Genomic DNA, 23,778 nt, shown 5'->3' with positions numbered 1-23,778 from the left:
ATAAAAGGAAGTCCGTCTAGCGGATTGTTAAAACTATGGAACTCACTTCCACAAGAGGCAGTTACAGCCCCCAACTTGGTTGGCTTTAAAAGACTGGGCAAATTCAGGGGAGGATAAAGCTATCAATGGCTAGTAGCCACAATGGCTCTGCTCTGCCTCCACGGTCAGAGGCAGTGATGCTTCTCAATACCAGATGCTGGGAACCACAGAAGGGGAGAGCGCTCCTGTGCTTGGGTCTTGCCTGCGAATTTCACACAGGTATCTGTCTGGCCGCTGTGAGAACAGGATGCTGAACTAGATGGACCATTGGCATGATCCAGCAGGTTTTCCTTATGTCCTTACCTTTGTGAGGCTTAGCATCCCTCCCTACGTTTCTGTACCTGTCAGAGCCTCCTGCATCACCGCGCAGAAGCTGTAGATGTCAGACTTGGTGGTCGCGGTCCTCTGGAGGATTACTTCCGGAGCGCACCACTTGTATAACTGGGAAGGGATGGGCAGCCGTGTCAGGTCGCTGTGCTCTCCCCCATCCTTGCTGCCAAAGACAGGAAACCAAGAGGCCCTCAGAACATGTGGCAAGGGGGAGAACATACATCCCAGAGATGCTCAGCATTATTTTAAAGCTGGATAACACGTGAAGGGATGAGGGTGGCGCTGTGGGTTAAACCACAGAGCCTAGGACTTGCCAATCAGAAGGTCGGTGGTTCGAATCCCCGCGATGGGGTGAGCGCCCGTTGCTCGGTCCCTGCTCCTGCCCACCTAGCAGTTTGAAAGCACGTCAAAGTGCAAGTAGATAAATAGGTACTACTCCAGCAGGAAGTTAAACAGCGTTTCCGTGCGCTGCTCTGGCTTGCCAGAAGCGGCTCAGTCATGCTGGCCACATGACCCGGAAGCTGTACACCAGCTCCCTTGGCCAATAAAGCGAGATGAGCGCCGCAACCCCAGAGTTGGCCACGACTGGACTTAATGGTCAGGGGTGCCTTTACCTTTACCACGTGAAAATGGGTGGTGGTGGGGAGACAGTAGCTGCAAGAGAGCTCTCAAAGACCCACTTGTTTATGTGGGACATTATTGCAGTCAGTCAGCACTTATGCTTTGCCAAATGGGCACATGAAAGGGCTGAGGCTCACAGAGCTTTGCTAGAGAGAACTCAGTGAAATCATTTCCTTTGTCTGCCTTGGCAGGAAGCTTGTAACACTACATACATCCTTCGTGCCTGGGTGGCCTCCTTTTTTCATCATGCTTCCAAGCTGACCATGCATGCACGTCCAACCTCTGCAGCTCAGACACCATTTCCAAACTTACATTTTGTACTTTTGCTAGTTGCTCAAGTAATATGGGGAGAACGGGGGAAAGTAGGGCGCCTTTACCTCTCGATCATGTACTCCAGGTTGGTAAGCTTGGCTTCCCCCGCCAAAACAACCACCACAGCATAGGAGCTGACCGTGCGGTGGATGAAGCCGTGCGAGTGCAGGAACCTCAGGCCATCATTCACCTGAAGCAAGAGGTGAACGAGGGTCTCCATGTGCACAATGGGGAACTCCGAACGCTGCCGAGGGGAAGAGGAAAGAAACCAGCTCTTAGCTTGAGTATTTGCTCTTCCCAGGAACCTCCAGGAAGACAGGATTTAAAACAGGGCAGGTACCCTCCCACACCATTCAATTAACGCAGTCAACATATGATGTGGGTGTTAGTTTACTGTCTGATAATCATTCTGCATTAGAACTGTTTGAGATCAGAGGAAATGATCACGGCCCGGTTCACACATAATGCCAAGCCATGGTTTATTCAACGATGGTTCATTAAACCATGGTTTCTCCAACTGTCCAAACCCTGCCCAGCAGCTTAACCTGAAGTCATGATTTGCTGTCTTTGGCTTGTTTTAACTGTGGCTCAGCACTATGTGCAAAGCCAGCACCCCTTTTACTCCGTCTAACCTACCACATGGCGCAGGACAAAATGGATCAATCCCCTCTTAGCCATGAAGCTTGCCAGGTGGCTCTCTTAGCTACGAAGCTCAATGACTTAGTCACAGTCTCTCAGTGTAACCTACCTCATGGGGTTGTTATGAGGATAAAGTTTGGAAGGGGCCAGAAGAACCTGATGTGTCACTCTGAGCTCCTTGGGAGGAAACCACTGGGGGCAGGTAGAAGAAATATATTAATTGTGCCAAGAAACAAAAATGGTCACTTTACCCTCTCATGAAGGATGCTATAGAGGGAGCCAAAAGTAACCCTCTCAAACACTAATCGCGTTTTCTCCAAGTCGCTGGATAAACAGACAGCCATCAGCTGCAACAAATGAGGATGGCGGAGCTGGCTGCAGAAGGAGATATGAAAACCCAACAGTGTGAAGGGAAATTGGATTACGAAGGAAGTGCATTTCCAGGCTTACTGATCTTATCCCATCAGAACAGCTCACTCTGCCTTTCCTAACCAACTTAAAGCACCAGAACCAACAAAAAAGCAACAACAGAACATGCCAGGAGCAAAGGCCAAAAGAAGGTGGAAGCTAACATGGATCGGGCCATCAACATGGCACCAGAAAACACAACTGATCTTTCAAGGGATGTTCCGCTGGGTATTACTACGTGCAACCCATCGCCGAGCGGTGAGAGGCTCCGGGAGTGCCTGCGCTTATCCATATTTCTGTTTCCTTGGAATGACGGTTAACAAAAGACTGCGGTGTCTTTAAGACGTGTGGTTTTATTTACACATACATATATAATCAGAGGATAAGTTGGAAGGTCTCACAGCACTAACATCTTGAAAGATCTCGCCTCCCCAGGGAAGGTTTTCCAGGAAAGCCCCAAGCCACCACTTTGGCTCCAGCACAGAGCAATGGATGCCTCTGTCTCTCCAGCTTCCAGCATCAGCCAAAGCTCACTCACAAAACTCTGGCTATTGTTCTTCTATACAGGAATCAGCAAACATTTTCAGCAAGGGGCCGGTCCACTGTCCCTCAGACCTTGTGGGGGGCTGGACTATATTTAGGGTGGGGGATGAACGAATTCCCATGCCCCACAAATAACCCAGAGATGCATTTTACATAAAAGGACACATTCTACTCATGTAAAAACACGCTGATTCCCGGACCGTCTGTGGGCCGGATTTAGAAGGCAATTAGGCCGGATCCAGCCCCCGGGCCTTAGTTTGTCTACCCATGTTCTATAAGGTGAAGTCTGCTTCCACTAGGTGGTGGGGGGTTACACTTACACACACACACACACACACACACACACACACACACACACACACGTTTGTCTCTATGGCAACAAGGCAGCCCCTTTTTAATGTAAATGGCAGGACTGAACTGGCAGGCCAAGGCCACTCCCTTAGCGAAGGAACTGATCTGGCTAGTTTCCCCTAATAGATTCTATCCTCCCTGACACAGAATCACAGCTTTGAAAGGGACTCATGGGTTTCATCCAGACTGACCTCCCCCCACAGACACTGTATATAACCCCCCCTATAACACTGTAATCACCCAAGAGACTGAGGAAGGAGAGAGAAACAAGTAATTACTTTCCCCAAGGCAAATGGCCACAATACAGATCCCCTCTTTGTTGTTCAAGGACAGACCAAAACAAGGTTACCAGAATAGTTCTAGGGCTTTTCCTTCTTCCTGCTCAGCACCCAAATTGCATGGACACCTTTTACGTATTTGCAAGAAGCGCAAGTTGACATCACTGCTGAGATGCTGTTCCCCCTCTGATCTGAACATCAGTAGAGGAAGGAGCCACAATCGTGATTCAGGTTTTCCCCGCCAAAGCTGCAAGAGGCGGCCGTACCTACTGTACTCCTGTTCTGCGAGAAGCAGGTCAGAGAGGCGCAGCTTGCTGCAGTGCTGGTGGGGTTTCATGTTCAGCTCCTTCACTGTGACTCTGCTTCCACCCCACATCAAACTGCAAGACCGGGGAAGGGAGGGGAGAGAGGCCAGGGGTGACTTTCTGGACTTTTTCTTTGGCAGTATTGCAGTTTTCAATACTCTGCTTGAACGCATACTCCGTCACAGGAGGTGGACAGAAGGGTAGCTCCCAAAGGAAGATCGCCAGTGGTGGTGTAGCAGGCACTGTGCAAGTGGGAGGCCAAGGTTCAAATCCAGGCAGGTCAAATGCTGACATGTGTTTTAATCTGGTTTTTAGTTTACTTTTTATTTTAGTTATTTTTAATGCCTTATTTAAGTGGTGATGGTATTGTTGTTTTATTCTTTTTGTAAACCACTTTTGAGACTGGGAGAACCAAAAGCAAGCACCCTTCAAGTTTTTGGTACTCAAAAAAGAAAATTCCACGGTTCATAACTCTTTAAATCTAAGTGTGTGTCTTTTTGCAGTAGACTCCGACTGGTGAATCCTAGGGGTTCTACTCCAAAATAAAAGTAATAATAATAATAATAATTTATTATTTGTACCCCACCCATCGGGCTGGGTTTCCCCAGCCACTCTGAGCGACTTCCAACAAGAATTAAAAATACATCAAAATGTCACACATTAAAAACTTTCCTGAACAGGGCTGCCTTCAGATGTCTTCTAAATGTTAAGTAGTTGTTTATCTCTTTGACAACACAAGTCTAAATGGGCAAAAGAAAGACCACTGACATGAAACTGCACTGTTAAATATTATTAAGAACAGGTTTATGTGATTTTGACCACAGTTTCTCGTCTGGATGTGTATTGCTTTGGGACTTCATCTTGGGTCAGAAGCGATGTATACATTGAACAAGCCTACACCTAACCTGCTTGGTTAAGAAGCCCAACTCCCCCTTGCAAAAGCATCAACCCACTTGGTCATAGTCATGTATGGCCCAGCTGGAAAGGAGAAGGTTGGTTCATCATCAGCCTGGACCACTTCCTTATCCGCAATGATGGGGAGCGATGCCAAGTAGCCCAGCTGACGGCTGCCTGTGAGGTAAACCTGGCAAGAGAAATAATAATTGTAACAATTGCTCTTTGTTTTCACATAGTGTTAACACTTTATTAGAAGACGCTGCTCAATAGTGCCAGGCCTAGTGAGCACAGCAACTCTTCCTCACTGGTCTGGCCCCAATGAGGCAGTTGCAAGGACTGAAGGTCCCCACCTTCCCACAGCTCCCTAAGTCTACTCCTCTGCCTGGTCCTTCCCAAGTAATCTGAGATGAAGAAGTCTTGTCTGTCTTTGATCTGCCCTCTTCATAACTCTTCTGGTCCTGGGAGACCAGGGGGCAGGGTAGCTGGTCCCAGCAGGAGGGGGAGACCCCCCTGGCTTCTTCAGAAGCCTGCCTCCACCCTGCCTCTTGCCCCCCCCCCTCCATCTTCTGCTTCTACCTTTAATTCTGGACTTCTCTATGCCAGACTCTCATGGCTCACTAACCCTGTTACCTCTTCAGCTTCCAACATCTCCTCCTCCCACTCTACTTCCTCTTCTCCCTTCTGACCGCTCGTCAGAAAGCCTTTGTCCCAGCCCAGCCCTGACACTCAGCCAGGCAAACGCAACTGAAGAAGGTGCAGAGCAGGACAGACGAGAGGGCAGGAGAATATCAAGGGCCAAAGAGAGAGACCCGGAGGGCTGAATTTGGCCCCTGGGCTCAAGGTTTTCCACCGGCCAGATTTTGCTCTTTCACCACCAGAAGCCACACTTGCATAACAGGGATATACTTTTTGAATTCCCAACAAAAAATCCACCAGCTGTTCCCAATTCATTCTTCTAGAATGAATTGGCTCAAGGGGAACAGGGAGATCCTGTTGCGTCCTGGACCCTTCCACCATATTTACCTTTCCAAAGCCAAAGCTGTAAATGTTTTGGGGGGCACTGCTCCCACGTCTCAGAATCTTGTCAGCCGTCCTGAAGGACAAAAAAACAAAGAAAGGGGGGAAAGGGTGTCTCTTGAAGTAGCTGAGGCTGAGAGGCAGCAACTGACCCAAAGTCACCCAGTGAGCTTCATGGCTGAGCTGGAATATGAACCCTGGTCTTCCAGGTCCTTGTCCAAAACTCTAACCACTGTACCGCACTAGCTCTCGTATAACCATAGGATCAAAGAATTGTATAGTTGGAAGGGACCAAAAGGGTCATCCAGTCCAACCCCCTGCAATACAGAAATCTTTTGCCCAACAAGGGGCTCAAACCCATAACCCTGAGATTCAGAGTCTCTAGACACTTCCTACAAAGCATCTGAAAGGAATTTCACAACACAATAAAAAGACTGCATGTACTGGGCACAGTTTCAAAGCCAGCATACAAATGGAGATTTGTTGCTAATACCCAATGACAGATTTTGGATTTTATTTGCTTCTGATCTGGGCTTCCTTTTTGCTTTTATGTGTGCAGTTCTGCTTTTTCATCACATGAGGGAGAAAGAATGATGTCGCAGCCATTCTCTGCGGAGGAACCAAGGGCACTTCCCAAGTGTTTACAAGCCTCTATTAAAAATAAATGTTTGGTGTGCGGGGAAAGGAAGAGAAGAGGGAGAAACGATTTCTCTCCCCACCCTCACTGTCACAGCTGGAGGCACTCACCCTTGCTTGATGCCCACAAACTTGGAGGGGCTAGAGACCAAAGCTCTGGGAGAGTCCACCTTCCGCAGCAAGTCTATGGAGTAGTTCTGCACAATTGCCTGCATGTGGGATGTACATCGCTGGATGAACTCGAGCATCTGCAAAACAGAAGAAGAGAAGCCGCCGCCGCCGCCAGGGATGGTTGGTGGCAGCAAACACTCCTGAGTTTGAGCGCAAACCTTGAAAGCAACTAGGGATGGAAGGGAGAAAGTGCCTTATAGAATTGAAGAGCTGGAAGGGACCCTGAGGATCATCTAGTCCAGCGGTTCTCAACCTGTGGGTCCCCAGATGTTGTTGGACTATAACTCCCATCATCCCTGAGCTCTGGCCTTGCTAGCTAGGGGTGATGGGAGTAGTAGTTCAACAACATCAGGTTGAGAACGGCTGATCTAGTCCAAGCCCCTGCAATGCAGATGTCCATTATGGTGATTGAACCTGCAACCTTGGCGTTATCAGCACTTGCTCTAAGCAAATGAGCTATCCAGTGGTGCCAAGCATCAGTCTGGGCAGACTTGCAGTGGCTCTCCATGATTTTGGACGTGATCTCCCCCAGTCCTACCTGGAGACGCCAAGGATTGAACATGAGACCTTCTGACTGAAAAGAAGGTGCTTTATTCCGCTGAGCCACGACCCTTGTCGTAGAAACAAATAAACAGTTCTGGATAAAAGCATTTGGGCTGGGGGTGTTGCAAGGTCAGGGATGGGGCGCCTGTAGCCATGTACACATTGCTGGGACTCCCAATTCCTACCATCCCCTGAAGCCTACAAGGCCAACAGTTGGGGATGCTGAGAACTGGAGCCCAGCAATAACTGATGGGGGGCCCCACAGGCACCACCATACATGAGCAAAAAAAGCAACACTGCCTGCTGCCTGCAGGAAATGGAAGGCTGACTCTGCATGGAAGAGGCATTTGTGGAGCTTTGTGCACACAGGTGCAAGCTTCTGGGGTAAGTAAGAGGCAAAAGGCCCTAGCCGCCCACACACCTGAGCGCTGCTCTCCTTCCCAGCTGTCACAGCCCAGCTCTGCGGGTTCCTCCCATTCCTGTCATGGACTCGCAGGTCTCCACCCGCATCCAGCAGTTTGCTGAGAATTGACTGGTTGCCTGAGAAAGCTGCCGCATGGACCGGAGTGCTCCCATCGTGACAGCGGCTGAGAAAACAAGGAACACAAGAGCACTTGGAAGTTCTGATCGGAGGGCCCCCAAAGACCTTAATAAGCAATTCCTTGGACTAGGTGGATTGTGGGCTTAAAAACAAAATGCAGAAATGCTTACATCAAGGCTGATGAACGTCTTATGTCCTTTTAAATGTGTTTCGGGGTAGGGGTATTGTTTCGCTTCATTTTTGTTCCTGTTTTTATCTCGCATTTTTATGCTGTGAACTGCCTTGTGATCTTCGGATGAAGGGTAGTATACAAATTTAATAAATAATAAAATAATAGCTACACTTGTGCCAAGGGTAATCCAAATTCTGTGCAAATAAAAATAGGATTCTGCAAGCTGAGTGAGTTACGCAAACGAAGTAAAATAGTATTGCAGGTTTCCTGGGACCTCACAGCTACTGTCAATGAGCTGGCACTCTCCAGATAGTTTTGACAACAACTCCCATCAACTCTGACCACGGGTCATGCTGGCGGGGGCTGATGCGAGCTGTAGCCCAAAACTTCCGGAAGCATGCCTGGTTGGGGAAGGCCATTCATTGTAAGGCATTTGCCACACACTTTACAGCTTAGTTTTGCTACCCTGGGGTGTCAATGCCTGTTTTTAAAAGGGAATGAGGGGGGAAACCTATCATCATCAGAAAACACGCTTTTTTGCTTTTTCTCCATTTCTGCAGATCTACATGTAGAGGAGAACCCACACACCTCTGGATTTTTTAAAAACCCAGAAAGTTGTCTCCCTATTACAACAAAAATGTAGCTTTTGTACTTACTGATTTGGATCCGAACCATAATCCAAAAGAACGCTGACAACTTTCCCAATACCAAGCAAGGCAGCAGTGAATAGGGGAGTCTGCCCCAATGAGTTAATCGAGTCAGCACTGATTCCTACAAAAATAAGAATGGGGGGTGGGGAGAGAGAATTACTGCCATCCTCCTTCCACTTCCCCAGGTCAAATTTTCCCTAAGTGTGTGAGGTCCCACAAAAGCTGCCCTTCCCCATCTCCAACCTTCTGCAATGAATCAGCCAGAGGCACACCATTAAGGGCAGATCACAAATTAAGCTACAGTCATGGGAAAAACAAAAAGCACCCTACTAAATTTCTCTGATTTTACATATGAAGACATAATAACTGCTTTATATACATTATTTACACAATGGGCTGCACATGATTGGCTAATTCTGGAATTCTACTGTAAGCCAATCAGGTTGTGGATTCACTTCTATCTGGTGCATGATTGGGTGGTTCCTGCCAACCAATCATACTGCTGCATTCTGAATCCTATTGTTCTAGGGCCAATCAGACTGCTGCCTTTTGGATCCTATTCAATTCAGTACATAACAATAACAATCATATGTTCCTTGGCAGGTATTAAAATTAGGTAAATACAACCTTAGATGAACAACACATGACATATTACACCTTGTCATGATTTATTTAACACCAGGCACCTTTCTTACATATCTTACACCAGACAATAACATTCCTCTTCTCCCAGGCCTTTGGGTAATTAAACAAGTTATGGTCTTTTAAAATGTGGGGGCAGTATTGTTTTCTTTGTTGATCTACTATGTTAGTATGTTTGTTTGTTAATATTGTTTGTATTTTTACATCATAAACCTCCCTGTGATCTTCAGATGAAAGACAATATAGAAAATTAATAAATAATAATGCTAATGCTAAGTCTAACAGGCTCATCTCTGCAAGGATTAATATTTGTTCAGAGCAGCCATCCTTCGCTCCACGAAATTCCATGAGCTTATTTCTATGCACAGAATCAGGACATTTTCATTTCATACCCAGTTACAATAATCTGCTGGGTATATATATGCATGCCCACAAGCATTTTGAAAGTATTTTTAACCAATAATTTCATTCATTTATTACTTTTTGTAAACAGATTTGAGGTTATTTTAAAATCAAATTATGCAATAAATTATGCAGAAAAACTAATATGAATGGCTTTATTAGAATTTCAACCAGATTGCCACATGCACTAACTCAAACTTCTTCAGAAAGGGCAAAATAGGCATTTAACCAACAATGGAGAAATTGCAAAGTTAACCAATATTAGAAGGATGTATCCTTGATACAAAATAATGCCAAATAAACATATAAAGCCAAAGGAAACAACACTCTATTAAGAATAAAAAAAACTTTGAAATATGAAAACTCTTTAAAAAGGACCAAATATTTAAGAGCTAATATTTAACCATTTAAAAAAAGGCGCGAACCACTCAGTCTGTGTTCTCTCCCTCCAACCTCCTTAACAAAAAGGAGGCGGAACGGTCATCAATAGCAGGCAGCAGCTGCAAAATGCAACACTGCCGGCTCGCTTCGCGCTCAGAAGAGAACACTTTGACTCCTCCTCGTGGTTTCCGCGGCCAATCACTTTCGAGTACACTTCTCTAGTTACAAACTATAGAAATGATCCCTGAAAGTATAGTCTTAACTAAACGCTTCTCGGCTCCCGAGCCTGGTTGCCACGATCCACTCTTCAACACACGGCGACCGATTTATAACCCATCGAAAACATGCGCGACTTTTGATTCTTACGACAGGAAACCAGCAATTCAAGCCCCCTCGGGATAATTTAAAAGAAATGCTTTTATAAATTGGTATTTGGCCAGGTATCGGCGGTGGACCAGAATCCCTCTCGCTTTCTATCTGCATACGGGACCCAAGCGGCCAATCACAGTCGGGCTTGAGTCTCCACTAAACATGGCAGCCTGCAGTTCGCTTACTGGCTCTTCAAACCCAGGTGGCTACCTAGAGGCGGACCCTCATGACGTCACTCTCCCTGGCTCAGGCAGCTTAACTGTGTCACCGCCGGACAGTCCGCGAGGGTGGAAGGAGTCCTAGTCTTCGCCGCCCCAGGCAAGCCCTGCTCTTGAGTAAAACACGCAAATGATCGTGTTGCAAAGAGACTCCGCAGGGAAGCAACTGGTCCCTGACTCAACTTTCTTGTCAGCCACTAAATGGAGCGATCCTACATACTACAAACTTACTTTTGAAAAAAGACCTGCAGTCCTTGTCAGGGTACATACAGCATTCTAGTCCTCAAATAAGTTCACAATGGTGTAAATCGTTACAACAGCCCCTACAGGTAGGACAGCAATTTTGCCCCCTCCACACCGACCAACTGGAGCGGCTGAGCACAGCCACAGTTCCGTGGGAATCACCTCTAAATCAAAGTGCATATGTTCAGGGCAATGTCTGACATTTTCCTGCCCCCAAGACTCTTAGACTAGCCCTGCTGGGTCAAATCAAAGGCCTATGTAGTCCAGCAGTTTTCCACCAGAAGCCAACCAGATTCAATACAGAAATAAAATTTCTGCTGGACCACCTTACAGGGCTCTTGTATGGAGTTCCACTGCTCTGGAGTAAATTTTTTTTTAAGTGCACTATCAAAGCTAGGACTGTGGTACTAGGCACATTTAATCTGGGAATAAATTCAAGTAAACCAAAGGGGATTTATTTCTAAATTATCACCGCGTCAAATGAAATAGCCTAAGCACACATGATCTCATTGCACTGCTACTATCCAGCTGTATGCTTGACCTGTTACTAACATCCACTGACTTTTAATGTGACTTCAAAAAGGAAGTAATTCTACATTACTGTACTTATTTCTAAAAAAAAGAAATGCAGGTTGTGTCACCTACAAAACCACCTATTTAAGTAGGAACACCCGTTCCCTGTCTTGAAAGCCTTTTCCACCTTGCCTGGGAAGGTGAGACCCTGACTGCAGCTACGAAAGCTGAGGTTGCTGAACAGACTCTTGGGCTGGGGTGTTTTGTTGCTGGAAGGAGATCTGGTGCTGTTGGCTTTTTATGTATTTTTGTGTAAGGTTTTTGTGATATATGTGAAAATTGTTCAGTTTGGATGTGTATTTAAAAAAAAAAGTTTGATCATTTATAACTACTTTTGTTATGTTGCGGTTATGTTCCTTTTTCATGTAAGACACCTTGAGTATGATTGAAGCGTGGAAAGGCAGCATACAAATTATGTATATTTGTACGTATGTAAAATCTATTTTTGGGACGCGGGTGGCGCTGTGGGTAAAACCTCAGCGCCTAGGGCTTGCCGATCACATGGTCGGCGGTTAGAATCCCCGTGGCGGGGTGAGCCCCCGTCTTTCGGTCCCAGCTCCTGCCCACCTAGCAGTTCGAAAGCACTCTCAAGTGCAAGTAGATAAATAGGTACCGCTTTATAGCGGGAAGGTAAACGGCGTTTCCGTGTGCTGTGCTGGTGCTGGCTCGCCAGAGCAGCTTCGTCACGCTGGCCACGTGACCCGGAAGTGTCTCCGGACAGCGCTGGCCCCCGGCCTCTCAAGTGAGATGGGCGCGCAACTCTAGAGTCGGACACAACTGGCCCGTACAGGCAGGGGTACCTTTACCTTTACCTTTAAAATCTATTTTTAAAACATTTTTGAAGCAAATAAGCAGTCTCTGCTTTGCCCTTTTAGCCTCTGAACAAGTAAAGAGAATGGATCATTGAAAGCAGGGAACAGCAGCTGTATAAACACAACACCACCCACTTGCTTCACACTCAGAAAGGAACAGTTTGATTCCTTGTATTTAACAAGACCCGGCTACATTTGATTACGGTTCCTACATGTGAACACAGTTATCTGCAAGAATAGCATGGGAGTGGGGGAGAACAATGCTTCCCACACACCCAGCCCAGCTGGGGCACATTGATTTTGTAATATAGGGTGGCAGTTTCACTAAACAGATCTTTCTTCAACAAACTGTATTGGAAGGCCTCAAATTAAGGGTATTCCTGGGTACTTAGAAGACTCAGGACTGCCTTAGCTGAACTGATGGGTTCTGGATACTTTAGACCAGAGGTGTTCAACCTTTTTGAGTCCACAGCTCCCTGGACCAACTACCTTCTTTCTGTGGCAACCCTGCAGAGCTCAGGAGCCCAGTTGCTTGCAGAGCTGGCAGCCTCTCATCCTTTTTTGAACACCCCCATTTTGTGGAGTGCTCCCTCAGCCTCCTGTCCTCTCCCCTCTCCTTGGGAGTCCTCCGAGCAGCTGCTGCCGCCACCGCCCCTGATCTCTGAGCTGCCCCCCCCCGCCATTACTCCAAAAACAGGTGAATCCCAGGGGCACACTTTGCCTGTGGAGCTTATAGTCAGGGCTGCTGCAGTAAGCAGCTGTGCAAGCCTTTAGGAGGCAGAGATGCCAAAGGACATCGGAGGAGGGAGGAGAAAGAGGGACAGAGGCAAGTGTTGCCTGCAGCACCCCTGACCATCATTCAATGTACTAGTGTGCCACGGCACACTAGTTGAAAATCACTGCTTAGACCACAACTCCCATGAGCTCCAGGCCTCACTCTGAACTGACCTCAAACCCCGAGCTTCAAAACACTATTTGCAGTGACAAAAAAATATCATGCTAAATTACTTCAAAACCACACAACCTACACTATACATTCATAGCTACCACGCCAGTGCTATTTCTAATCACTCCCTCTTGAGCCAGCTAATAAATGCAGAATGTATATTTCATTTTTATATTCATAAGACTAAAGACAGGTAGAATGCAGGGCAGATAAAGCATCCAATATGTGAAAAAATGAAAAAAGTACAAATTAAAATCTTGAAGGCAGAAAATGATTTGTATTAGGCTGTACAAACACAAATTAAAAAATAAAGATGTGGGGAAAAATCAGCCTATTTTTCAACCACTTAAAAAAAAAGGCACGAACCACTCAGTCTGTGTTCTCTCCCTCCAACCTCCTTAACAAAAAGGAGGCGGAACGGTCATCAATAACAGGCAGCAGCTGCAAAATGCAGCGCTGCCTGCTCGCTTCGCGCTCAGAAGAGAACACTTTGACTCCTCCTCGTCGTAGAAGGATGTATCCTTGATACAAAATAATGCCAAATAAACATATAAAGCCAAAGGAAACAACACTCTATTAAGAATAAAAAAAACTTTGAAATATGAAAACTCTTTAAAAAGGACCAAATATTTAAGAGCTAATATTTAACCATTTAAAAAAAGGCGCGAACCACTCAGTCTGTGTTCTCTCCCTCCAACCTCCTTAACAAAAAGGAGGCGGAACGGTCATCAATAGCAGGCAGCAGCTGCAAAATGCAACACTGCCGGCTCGCTTCGCGCTCAGAAGAGAACACTTTGACTCCTCCTCGTGGTTTCCGCGGCCAATCACTTTCGAGTACACTTCTCTAGTTACAAACTATAGAAATGATCCCTGAAAGTATAGTCTTAACTCGGCACTCCGCGCTTCAAAGGCCAGGCGGCGGCTCTCCGCTTCCCAACTCACGGTAGCGCAACAGCCTCCGCTCGGTTCCTTTCCCCTCCCCGCCCGCGTCCCCTACCCTATCGCCCAAATGTTGCACCCGGAGGCGGCAAGGCTGCTATTCCCGCCCACGTCCGCCGCTGTGGCTCCATTCCGAGCGAAATTACCGAGTTTTAATTATATTCCCAGCAAAACCCCTTGGTAGCAGGACGCGGAGCCACGCCTCCTATTTTGCATAGTCTCCGCCCCTCAGAATAGGCCACGTGTTTTCGTCTCTCCTTAAGCCTCGATCCAAAGAAGATTTATTATTCTACTTCTTAATTTAAGTTATTTACTATTGTTGCTTTTATATACAATAGTGTAGGGACGCCATAGAGGAAGAGAAAGCAAGTCCACATGTTTCCCTGACTCCTAGAAGCTCAAGGGGGAAATAGTATCAGGAATAAATTACACTCTTTGTTTTTACATAGAGATATTTATCTACAGCTGCACTCTATCCTATACACACTTGCCAAGGAGTAAGTATCATTACTCATCCTCCTCAGTACTGTATGCATATTACAGTATTGCAGCGTGCAAGGGCTTCTCACACACTTAGCAAACGGGAGGTGTTCCTATTGTCATGAGGATTTTTGTTGGGGTTGGGGAAAGGCTTTTGTTAGGGCAGGGCAGAACCTCAGATCTGTATTGATATGTACTGATTTAGGGGGAGCAGCTGCCCCCCCAGCTACACCTGTGAGCTTACCACCTAGTAAGAATGCTTTGTGTCACTCACAACAAGTAGTAAATACTGTAACAAGATTTCCTTCTAAAAGGTACATCTAGAGTGCAAACAAACCTATGCATGTTTTCCTCAGAATTAAGTCCAACTGTGTTTAAGAGGATTTTCTTTTTTTTTTTTTCCAAAATTTTTATTAGGTTTTTTTAATAAAAGAGATACAAAAATAAAAAACAGCATTGTTTGTGTCTTTACAAAATTTCATAACATCTTTGGACTTCCTCGCGTCATCCGCTCGCACTTACATTGTTCATAAAATTTTTCAAGCAAATTACCATCTTATTTGTAATCTTATAACCAATCATTACAATATAGTCTAATAATGCTCATCTAATTTAGTGATGGCCAATTGTTTATAATCAAGCATCCTTCTTAGCATTCCATCAAATTACAATAATTTTGTAAATAAATCTTAAATTTCTTCCAGTCTTCTTCAATCCTTTCTTCTCCCAGGTCTCGAATTCTGCCAGTCATTTCCGCCAGCTGCATATAGTCCATCAGCTGCATCTGCCATTCTTCCAGCGTGGGTAGATCTTGAGTTTTCCAGTTCTTTGCGATGAGTATCCTTGCTGCCGTTGTTGCATACATAAAGAAAGTTCTGTCCTTCTTTGACACCTTCTGGCCGACAATACCCAGAAGAGGATTTTCTTCCCCTGCACAGGATCCCAGCCTTAATCAGTCATCCTGTTTCAAAACCTGTTGCATCCATAAACTCAGCAAGCATGGAAGGAATTGATTCCCCACACTTATTTTACCACAATGCATTTAGAAATAGGTAGCCCCTACACATGAAGGGTGCATTTTGCTACCATAGCTAATGAAAAAAAAAGGTAAAGGACCCCTGACAGTTCAGTCCAGTCGCGAACGACTCTGGGGTTACGGCACTCATCTTGCTTTACTGGTCGAGGGAGCCGATGTTGGTCCGCAGAGTTTTTCCGGGTCATGTGGCCAGCATGACTAAGCTGCTTCTGGCAAAACCAGAGGAGTGCACGGAAATATCGTTTATGCTGTTTACCTTCCCGGCGGAGTGGTACCTCACTGGTTATCCACACTGGTACCTCAGGTTACATACGCTTCAGGTTACATACACTTCAGGTTACAGACTCCACTAACCCAGAAATAGTGCTTCAGGTTAAGAACTTTGCTTCAGGATGAGAACAAAAATCGTGCTCCAGTGGCAAGGCGGCAGCGGGAGGCCCAATTAGCTAAAGTGGTGCTTCAGGTTAAGAACAGTTTCAGGTTAAGTACGGACCTCTAGAATGAATTAGGTACCGTATTTTTCCTTCTATAACACGCAGATTTTTTCTTCTAAAAAGGAAGGGGAAATGTCTGTGCGTGTTATAGAGCGAATGTGTGGTCCCTGGAGCCGAAAAATCATGCAAAAATCAAATCGCGGCACTGCACGCTGCACGGAGAAGCAAAACCTGAAAAGAGGAAGCGGCTGCTTTCCTGCATTCTGCCTCAGGGTCTTACTGCCCACCCTCCTCTGTTTCGTTGCTGTGTTTGCTGAAACGGAACAAAGAGAAGGGAAAGCCCCTCCCCTCCAGGCAAGTTCCGGTGCTGCTGGGGGAGAGGGAGAGAGAGGGGGGAAGGGAGAGAGAGAGGGGGGAGGGGGAGGGAGAGAGAGAGGGAGGGAGGGAGGGGGAGAGGGAGAGGGAGAGAGAGAGAGAGAGAGAGATGGCTGGCTTGGGTGGGGGGAAACTTTTGCCTTTCTTTCCTCCCTCCCGTTAAATCCCTCTCCTGCATTCTTAGCCAGCTGCTTCTCTGCACACCCCTCTAATGTCCCTTCTTTGTTTTTCCTTTGCTCCCCACTTAAAATGTGGTTACAAAGCATGGATCCTCAGGATCTTTGCATTGGGTCACCCCAAATTCACCATCAGATCACATAGCATGTCCATGGCTACAGCCTGCACCAAAAAAATCACGCACCCACTGTTGCCTGGGGCTGCAATGGTGCAAAAATGTGGTTACAAAGCATGGATCCACAGGGATTCTCAGCATCTTTGCATTGGGTCACCCCAAATTCACCATCAGATCACATAGCATGTCCATGGCTACAGCCTGCCCCCCCAAAATCACGCACCCACTGTTGCCTGGGGCTGCAATGGTGCAAAAATGTGGTTAAAAAGCATGGATCCACAGGGATTCTCAGGATTTTGGCATTGGGTCACCCCAAATTCACCATCAGATCACATAGCATGTCCATGGCTACAACCTGCCCCCCCAAAATCACGCACCCACTGTTGCCTGGGGCTGCAATGGTGCAAAAATGTGGTTAAAAAGCATGGATCCACAGGAATTCTCAGGATTTTGGCATTGGGTCACCCCAAATTCACCATCAGATCACATAGCATGTCCATGGCTACAGCCTGGCCCCCCAAAATCACGCACCCACTGTTGCCTGGGGCTGCAATGGTGCAAAAACGTGGTTACAAACCATGGATCCACATGGATCCTCAGGATCTTTGCATTGGGTCACCCCAAATTCACCATCAGAGCACATAGCATGTCCATGGCTACAGCCTGCCCCCCCAAAATCACGCACCCACTGTTGCCTGCGGCTGCAATGGTGCAAAAACGTGGTTACAAACCATGGATGCACAGGGATTCTCAGGATTTTTGCATTGGGTCAGCCCAAATTCACCATCAGAGCACATGTCTGTGGCCACAGCATGAAGCACAAAAATGATACATCCACAGTTTCATTCAGAATGTTTTTTTCCTTGTTTTCCTCCTCTAAAAACGATGTGCGTGTTATGGTCAGGTGCGTGTTATAGAGCGAAAAATACGGTACTTAACCCGAGTACCACTGTACTTGCACTTCGACGGATTTGAACCGCCGACCTTCTGATTGGCAAGCCCAAGAGGCTCTGTGGTTGAGACCACAGCGCCACCTGCGTCCCCATAGCTAATGTACTCACAGCTAAATATAACCTGTGAAACTTATTTCCAAGGAGCTTGGATTGGCTTGAAGGTAAAATTGGACCAATTCATGGGGTGGGAGGACTAAGGCTATCAATGGCTACTAGCCATGACGACTCCGCTTTGCCTCCAGTTGCTCGAAACTACAAGAGGAAGTGTGCTTGTGCTCAAGTCCTGCTGTAAAACTAGGATGTTGGATTAGATGGGCCATTGACCTGATCCAGCATGCTCCTCTTACATTCTGTTAGTTGCTAACAGATATACTGTCATCCTGTGCATTTGTATAATGTTCCTTGACTTTGATATTTGAACCAGAAAGTGGGGGAACAGAACAGAGATTTATCTCTGTTTGTGGTTATGTATTGAATTGGATGTTATCTGTAAGCTTCATTGAGTTCCTGTCGGGGGTGGAGTATAACAACAACAACAACAACCAGGAAGACAAAGCTTCATATCCCCACTCAGCTATGAAGACAGTCACTTATTTCCCAGCCAAACCTACCTTACAAGGTTGAATGTAAAGATAAAATAGGGGAAAGGGATAAACAAAGGTTGGATATAAACGTCATCATCATCAAAGAATCCGGGATTTATGGATGTGTGCTCTAGAGGAGATCTCTCCCCTAAACAAAGCCCTCTGTATTTGTAACCTAGGCTGAAAGCTGATGAGAAAATGGGATAAAATTACGTGCAGAACCTTTTCTAAGGATATGCAAATTGAGATTGTTGTATCAGTACAGTATTGCTATTTGTGAATATACGGTAATTAGAATTTTAAAGAGATTACTTTGTGTGCTATCCCAGTAGTCTTCACTCAGAAAGGACAATATGCAAATACCCATCCAGCAAACAATGGAGAAATTAACCTGGGTCCTTTTGCAAGCAAAGCAGAATGCTTGCTCTGCCACTAAGCTCCTACACCCCCAGAAATGTGTATTACAGTAGACTTATATTTGCTGGACAAACACTAGCAGAATGTAGAAACAAGATAGTCAATAAATATAACCTATAAATAGAAAAATGGGGGGGGGGAGAAATCCTCCTGTACTATAAAATAAGCAGGTTTTAAAACACAAACAAAGGTCTATCTTTCAACCATTTTTAAAAAAGGCACGAACCACTCAGTCTGTGTTCTCTCCCCCCAACCTCCTTAATAAAAAGGAGGCGGAACGGTCATCAATAACAGGCAGCAGCTGCAAAATGCAGCGCTGCCTGCTCGCTTCGCGCTCAGAAGAGAACACTTTGACTCCTCCTCGTGGTTTCCGCGGCCAATCACTTTCGAGTACACTTCTCTAGTTACAAACTATAGAAATGATCCCTGAAAGTATAGTCTTAACTCGGCACTCCGCGCTTCAAAGGCCAGGCGGCGGCTCTCCGCTTCCCAACTCACGGTAGCGCAACAGCCTCCGCTCGGTTCCTTTCCCCTCCCCGCCCGCGTCCCCGACCCTATCGCCCAAATGTTGCACCCGGAGGCGGCAAGGCTGCTATTCCCGCCCACGTCCGCCGCTGTGGCTCCATTCCGAGCGAAATTACCGAGTTTCAATTATATTCCCAGCAAAACCCCTTGGTAGCAGGACGCGGAGCCACGCCTCCTATTTTGCATATCTGCCGCCTCCTGTGACGACGCGGAGCCACGCCTCCTATTTTGCATATCTGCCGCCCCCTGTGACGCCCAACCATGCTTGCAGTTCTTCAACCCTTGGCGTAAAGGTTATTCCACTTAGCAATATCCTCAGTACAGTACTGTACCTACATTTTTTGAGGCAGACTGCCCCTCCAAAGGAAGACTCCCTTTTGCAATTACAGCTAATGATTCTCTGTGTATTCCTATAACCCATTATCTAGGCATTCCCGTAAACAATCCACCTAGGACAAACCTTAATTTCATTACAAAGCACCATAGAGAAAAGGAAAATGCAGTAAGATTTAAAAGAAGTAGTGCTGTTATAGATCTATGCAAAGTGAGAGGCAGCACAATGGGTGTCTTTTTCACACCTCACCCGGAGCCCTCACCCTAATCAGGCTGAAGGAGCACAGAGGGAGGTACTATGTTGTTTATTTTCATACATAATAAATAGTATTTTCCTACCCCTGGGGGGGGATTCCAATTATTTAAAAGCTGGAAACCAGATCCATGCAGTCCTCACAACTAAAAATGTAAAGGGATAGAAGCTGTCTCATCAGTGGTGCAACTGGGACATTTAATTTAGCCTCTAAACCAGGGGTCAGCAAACCTTTTCCAGCAGGGGGCCAGTCCACTGTCCCTCAATTTTTAATTTTTAAATTCTTTTGGAAGGATTCTTTTAAAGACTTTCTTAGATCATATAACTTTTTTTGAAAACTTGATTCTTTTAAGGGCTTTTTTAAAGAAAAGTCTTTTTAACCATCTTTTTAAAGAACTGTTTTAATTTATTTTGACTATGACAGACCAACACGGCTACCTACTTGAAGCCACCTTGAGACACTGTCAGGGGAAAATGCAGTGAATAAATAAATATAAAAATAACGATAATAGTGTACTATGACACTTAAAGGTAAAGGGACCCCTGACCATTAGGTCCAGTCATGACTGGCTCTGGGTTGTGGTGCTCATCTTGCTTTACTGGCCGAGGGAGCCGGCGTCCAGCTTCCGGGTCATGTGGTCAGCATGACTAAGCTGCTTCTGGCGAACCAGAGCAGCACACAGAAACGCTGTTTATCTTCCCACCGGATTGGTACCTATTTATCTACTTGCACTTTGACGTGCTTTCGAACTGCTAGGTTGGCAGGAGCAGGGACCAAGCAACGGGAGCTCACCCCGTCGCGGGGATTTGAACTGGCAACCTTCGAACGGCCAACCGTCCTGGGCTCTGCGCCACCCGCGTCCCTACTACGACACTTAGAATCATAGAATTGTCGAGTTGAAAGGGTCCACGAGGGTCATCTAGTCCAACCCCCTGCAATGCAGGAATCTTTTGCCCAACATGGGGCTCGAACCCACTACCCTGAGATCAAAAGCCTCATGCTTAACATGTGGTAAAGCACTGCTGGTCTTTTTGCAGGGTAGCAGGGGCTCCCCCCTCATTCTGCTGAAACAGGGGCTTCTGTTCACTCTCCAGAGTTAGTGGGTGTGTTAAGTTCTGCCTGCAAAGTCCTACTCAGAAGGATACCTCTGCCCCCACCTCCAACACCAGCCCTTACCTTTTTTCAGAAGTTTCTTCACTTTCACGTGATTGCCTTGCTTCACATATTCGTGCAAACGAGCTTCAAGAGATTCGCTTTTCAACGTCCCCAGTTTCACAGGACAAGGGATAGGGAGTAAATGGGCCATTGTCCTTGGTCCCCACAAAAAAAGAAAGATAGTTCAGGAGAGGTTTTATTTTGGGGGGGGGTCTTCCACTAACATTATCCCATCCAAACACACACACACACGTTCTTTTTAAAGCTGCAAATCTACTGTCCTGCTCGGAGTAAAGGCTCAGCGACCCCAACCGGGCGCAAACTCGCACGTGTGCGCCCCACTCCAAGACTAACTTCGAATCCCGCGTTACATCTACGCTCCTTGCTAAAGAGTAAATTCGGATTGCCTCCATTTTACATTCATTCATTTTACATTCATTACCCGTCCTAGGTCAGGTTGCCAGAATTTAAAATCCAGAATTAACAAGAGTTAAAAAAACAGAGCACAGCCGCCAGGAATAGCGTGGGCCCTGAAAACGCATACCTGAGGTGTCAATGGCCAGGGTAAAGGGGTGAGTTTTCCCCGCATTTAATAGGGGAATTTTTTTTTATTTGGTGCGGGGGCACAATCCACTCTTCCAAATCACCTTCACGCACACAGCCACCCTCAAGCATGCTTTTTAATAAAGCATGACATACCACTGATTTCCGTGGAACAAAGCAAATGCGTTTAGGACTGCAGCAAGGGCTGCTATTTCCGCACTTTTGGATGTGGGTGCAAGCATGCCCCGCAAATGATCCAAAGTCCCGCCACGTTTTCCCTTTTCCTCATTTTGTCTGCGTCTCTCACTCGGGCCTCTCTCTTAATCTCTCTCCCGACAAGATCCAAGCTACTTCTGCCCCCACCCCCGCAACTCCTCTCTTGCTATAACGACACCTGCCTCCCCCTCCTAAATTATCCTTTCCCGCCCCTGAACAGGTCTCCTTTCCGGGTCCCAGACCGTGAAACCCACCTGCCCACCCCTTTTGCCAACCGTCAAGGTCTTCATCCGTTAGCGGCTCTGGGGAGCGCGTTCCTTTCGTGGGATCCAACGTGCCTGCGCGAGGGCGCTCAGAAATGTTTATGCACCCAGAACTAGCAATGAAGTTTGCACGAAAAAGCGCGCGAGAGAGATTTGTGCACCTTAAACTGGGCTACAAAATGAGAGGTTGCTGGAGTTGTGCGTGTGTGTGTGTGCAAGAGAGAGAGAGAGAGAGAGAGACTCATACATCCTAACTGGGTTACAGCAAAGATTGCATGGCTGTGTTATAATATTCATGCATCGTTTTGTGCGCAAGATTGCATGCGCTCAAGTGGTTTACAAGTAAAAGACTGCAGGAGTTGTAAGATTTGTGCATTCTACTTATGCTACATTGCATTCCTGCGTGCAACATTCATCACCCTGTAACATTTATGCACCCTGACTGGTTTATAATAAAGATTGCATGACTGCACGAAGGGGGTGGTATTCATGCACTGTGTGAGTAGTTAATATTTATGCACCCTGAGTGGGTTGGAATATAAGATTGCACAGCTGTGGTGTGCAATAAACCGTGCAGATGTGTGTGATATTTATGTACCTTTACTAAGTTACAGTAAATGCTGGAAGTAATTTCACTTTGTATAATCATTCAATTCACTGTGCGTTATATTATTCCGTCTGTGTGTAATATTTATGCATTCTATTGGGTTACAATTAAAAAATGCTCAACGTGTGTGCAGCTAGAGGCCCAGGTCTCAATTTTTGCATGTATTTCGGTGCTTTGGATTAAATTTTAGGAAGTAGACAGGTGAAACGACGTCTTCCAATAGTTATTTAGGATAGCTAAAGGAAGCATTCAGGTTCAGGGGCAGTCTGCCACTCAATATCTTTCAGAGTCATCAGTTTGACTGACTCCTATTGGAGACAGGAAACTAAACTAGATGGCTGCTTAATCTAGCAGCAGGGATCTTCTTTTCCAGAAAGAAGCCAATAAGAAGTCAAATAAGATTACCCTGGGAGGGGATCCAGTCCTCTAAGATATTATTAATACCCCAACCTCAGAATCCTGTATGTATTCTCAAATGCATCACATCATTTGGATCTGATTGCAGAGGAATTTCAGGCAACCCAAAAAGCACAGGGTTAAAAATAACAGAATATTGCAGAGATAACTCAGGGGGGCAAGAGTAGATTCAGTTAAATAAATCAAGGTCTAAATAGGCATGACTACAGTCTCAATATGTGCAGGAAGCAGTCAACCCAGGAAACTGTGTATCTGACACCTATATGGGTCATAAGTAAGTCCCATTGAGTTCAGTGGGGCATATTGCCATGTACTGTAAATAGGCACAGCATTGCCACTGTGCAGCACAACCCTATACTCAAGATCCTTTGAATTAAATAGGGTTTATGCCCTTGTAATTGAGCAAAGGGTAGAAATCCTAGGTGTCTCTACAGAAGCCCCATTAAATTTAATGGGACTTTCTCCTTACAAGTGTGCGCTGGGTGCATTTCCCCCTCTGGAGTAACATCCAGTGTATTTGATCGGGTTTACGGCAGTGTATTTGGGCAAAGGACTGAAATCCTATGTGTTTTTCAGAAACCCCGTTGAATTAAATGGGATTTACTCCTATCTAAGTAGGTAACAGGGCCAGCACCCTATTTGGCTCCTCAGCAGTAAACCCCGTTGAAATAAATAGGATTTACTGCCATGTTAAGTGGGCACAGGATTGCATGAATTAAATGGGATTTACTCCTACGTTAGCGGGCATCAGGGTTGCTGCTCCATGTTTGCCTCCTCAGAAGTAAACCCTACTGAAGCAAGTGAGATTTACTGCCTTTTTAAGATGGCGCGGGGTTGCAATCCTATGAATTAAATGGCTATGTAAGTGGGCGTCAGAGTTGCAGCTTCATCTTTGTCTCCTCAGAAGTAAGTCACA

At 46.1% G+C, this 23,778-nt stretch overlaps 1 protein-coding gene across 5 annotated transcripts in view; it reads right to left on the bottom strand.

Moving 5' to 3' along the window:
* The window catches only part of TEX14 (testis expressed 14, intercellular bridge forming factor), a 52,068-nt gene extending 28,342 nt beyond the window's left edge, over positions 1–23,726 (bottom strand). The window contains exons 1-11 of one of the 5 annotated variants that reach the window (XM_083714995.1): positions 21,830–23,726; positions 20,838–20,971; positions 8,460–8,574; positions 7,512–7,677; positions 6,488–6,624; positions 5,747–5,816; positions 4,780–4,910; positions 3,788–3,901; positions 2,193–2,316; positions 1,368–1,546; positions 381–532 (exon numbers count right to left, since the gene is read on the bottom strand). In XM_083714995.1, the coding sequence (XP_083571121.1) occupies positions 381–532; positions 1,368–1,546; positions 2,193–2,316; positions 3,788–3,901; positions 4,780–4,910; positions 5,747–5,816; positions 6,488–6,624; positions 7,512–7,677; positions 8,460–8,574; positions 20,838–20,967 (1,318 nt within the window). In that variant the 5' untranslated portion in view covers positions 20,968–20,971; positions 21,830–23,726. Of the gene's footprint in view, positions 1–380; positions 533–1,367; positions 1,547–2,192; positions 2,317–3,787; positions 3,902–4,779; positions 4,911–5,746; positions 5,817–6,487; positions 6,625–7,511; positions 7,678–8,459; positions 8,575–20,837; positions 20,972–21,515; positions 21,750–21,829 lie in introns of those variants that run through there. The other 4 variants (XM_083714993.1, XM_083714994.1, XM_083714991.1 and 1 more) reach the window with 4 other exon arrangements.
* Between the last annotated feature and the right edge of the window lie 52 nt (positions 23,727–23,778).

Source organism: Podarcis gaigeae, assembly GCF_964106915.1.
Source record: "Podarcis gaigeae genome assembly, chromosome: 15".
Classification (NCBI taxonomy): domain Eukaryota; kingdom Metazoa; phylum Chordata; class Lepidosauria; order Squamata; family Lacertidae; genus Podarcis; species Podarcis gaigeae.
Note: the sequence above shows the minus strand (reverse complement) of the source record. Positions and strands in the feature narration are given on the sequence as shown.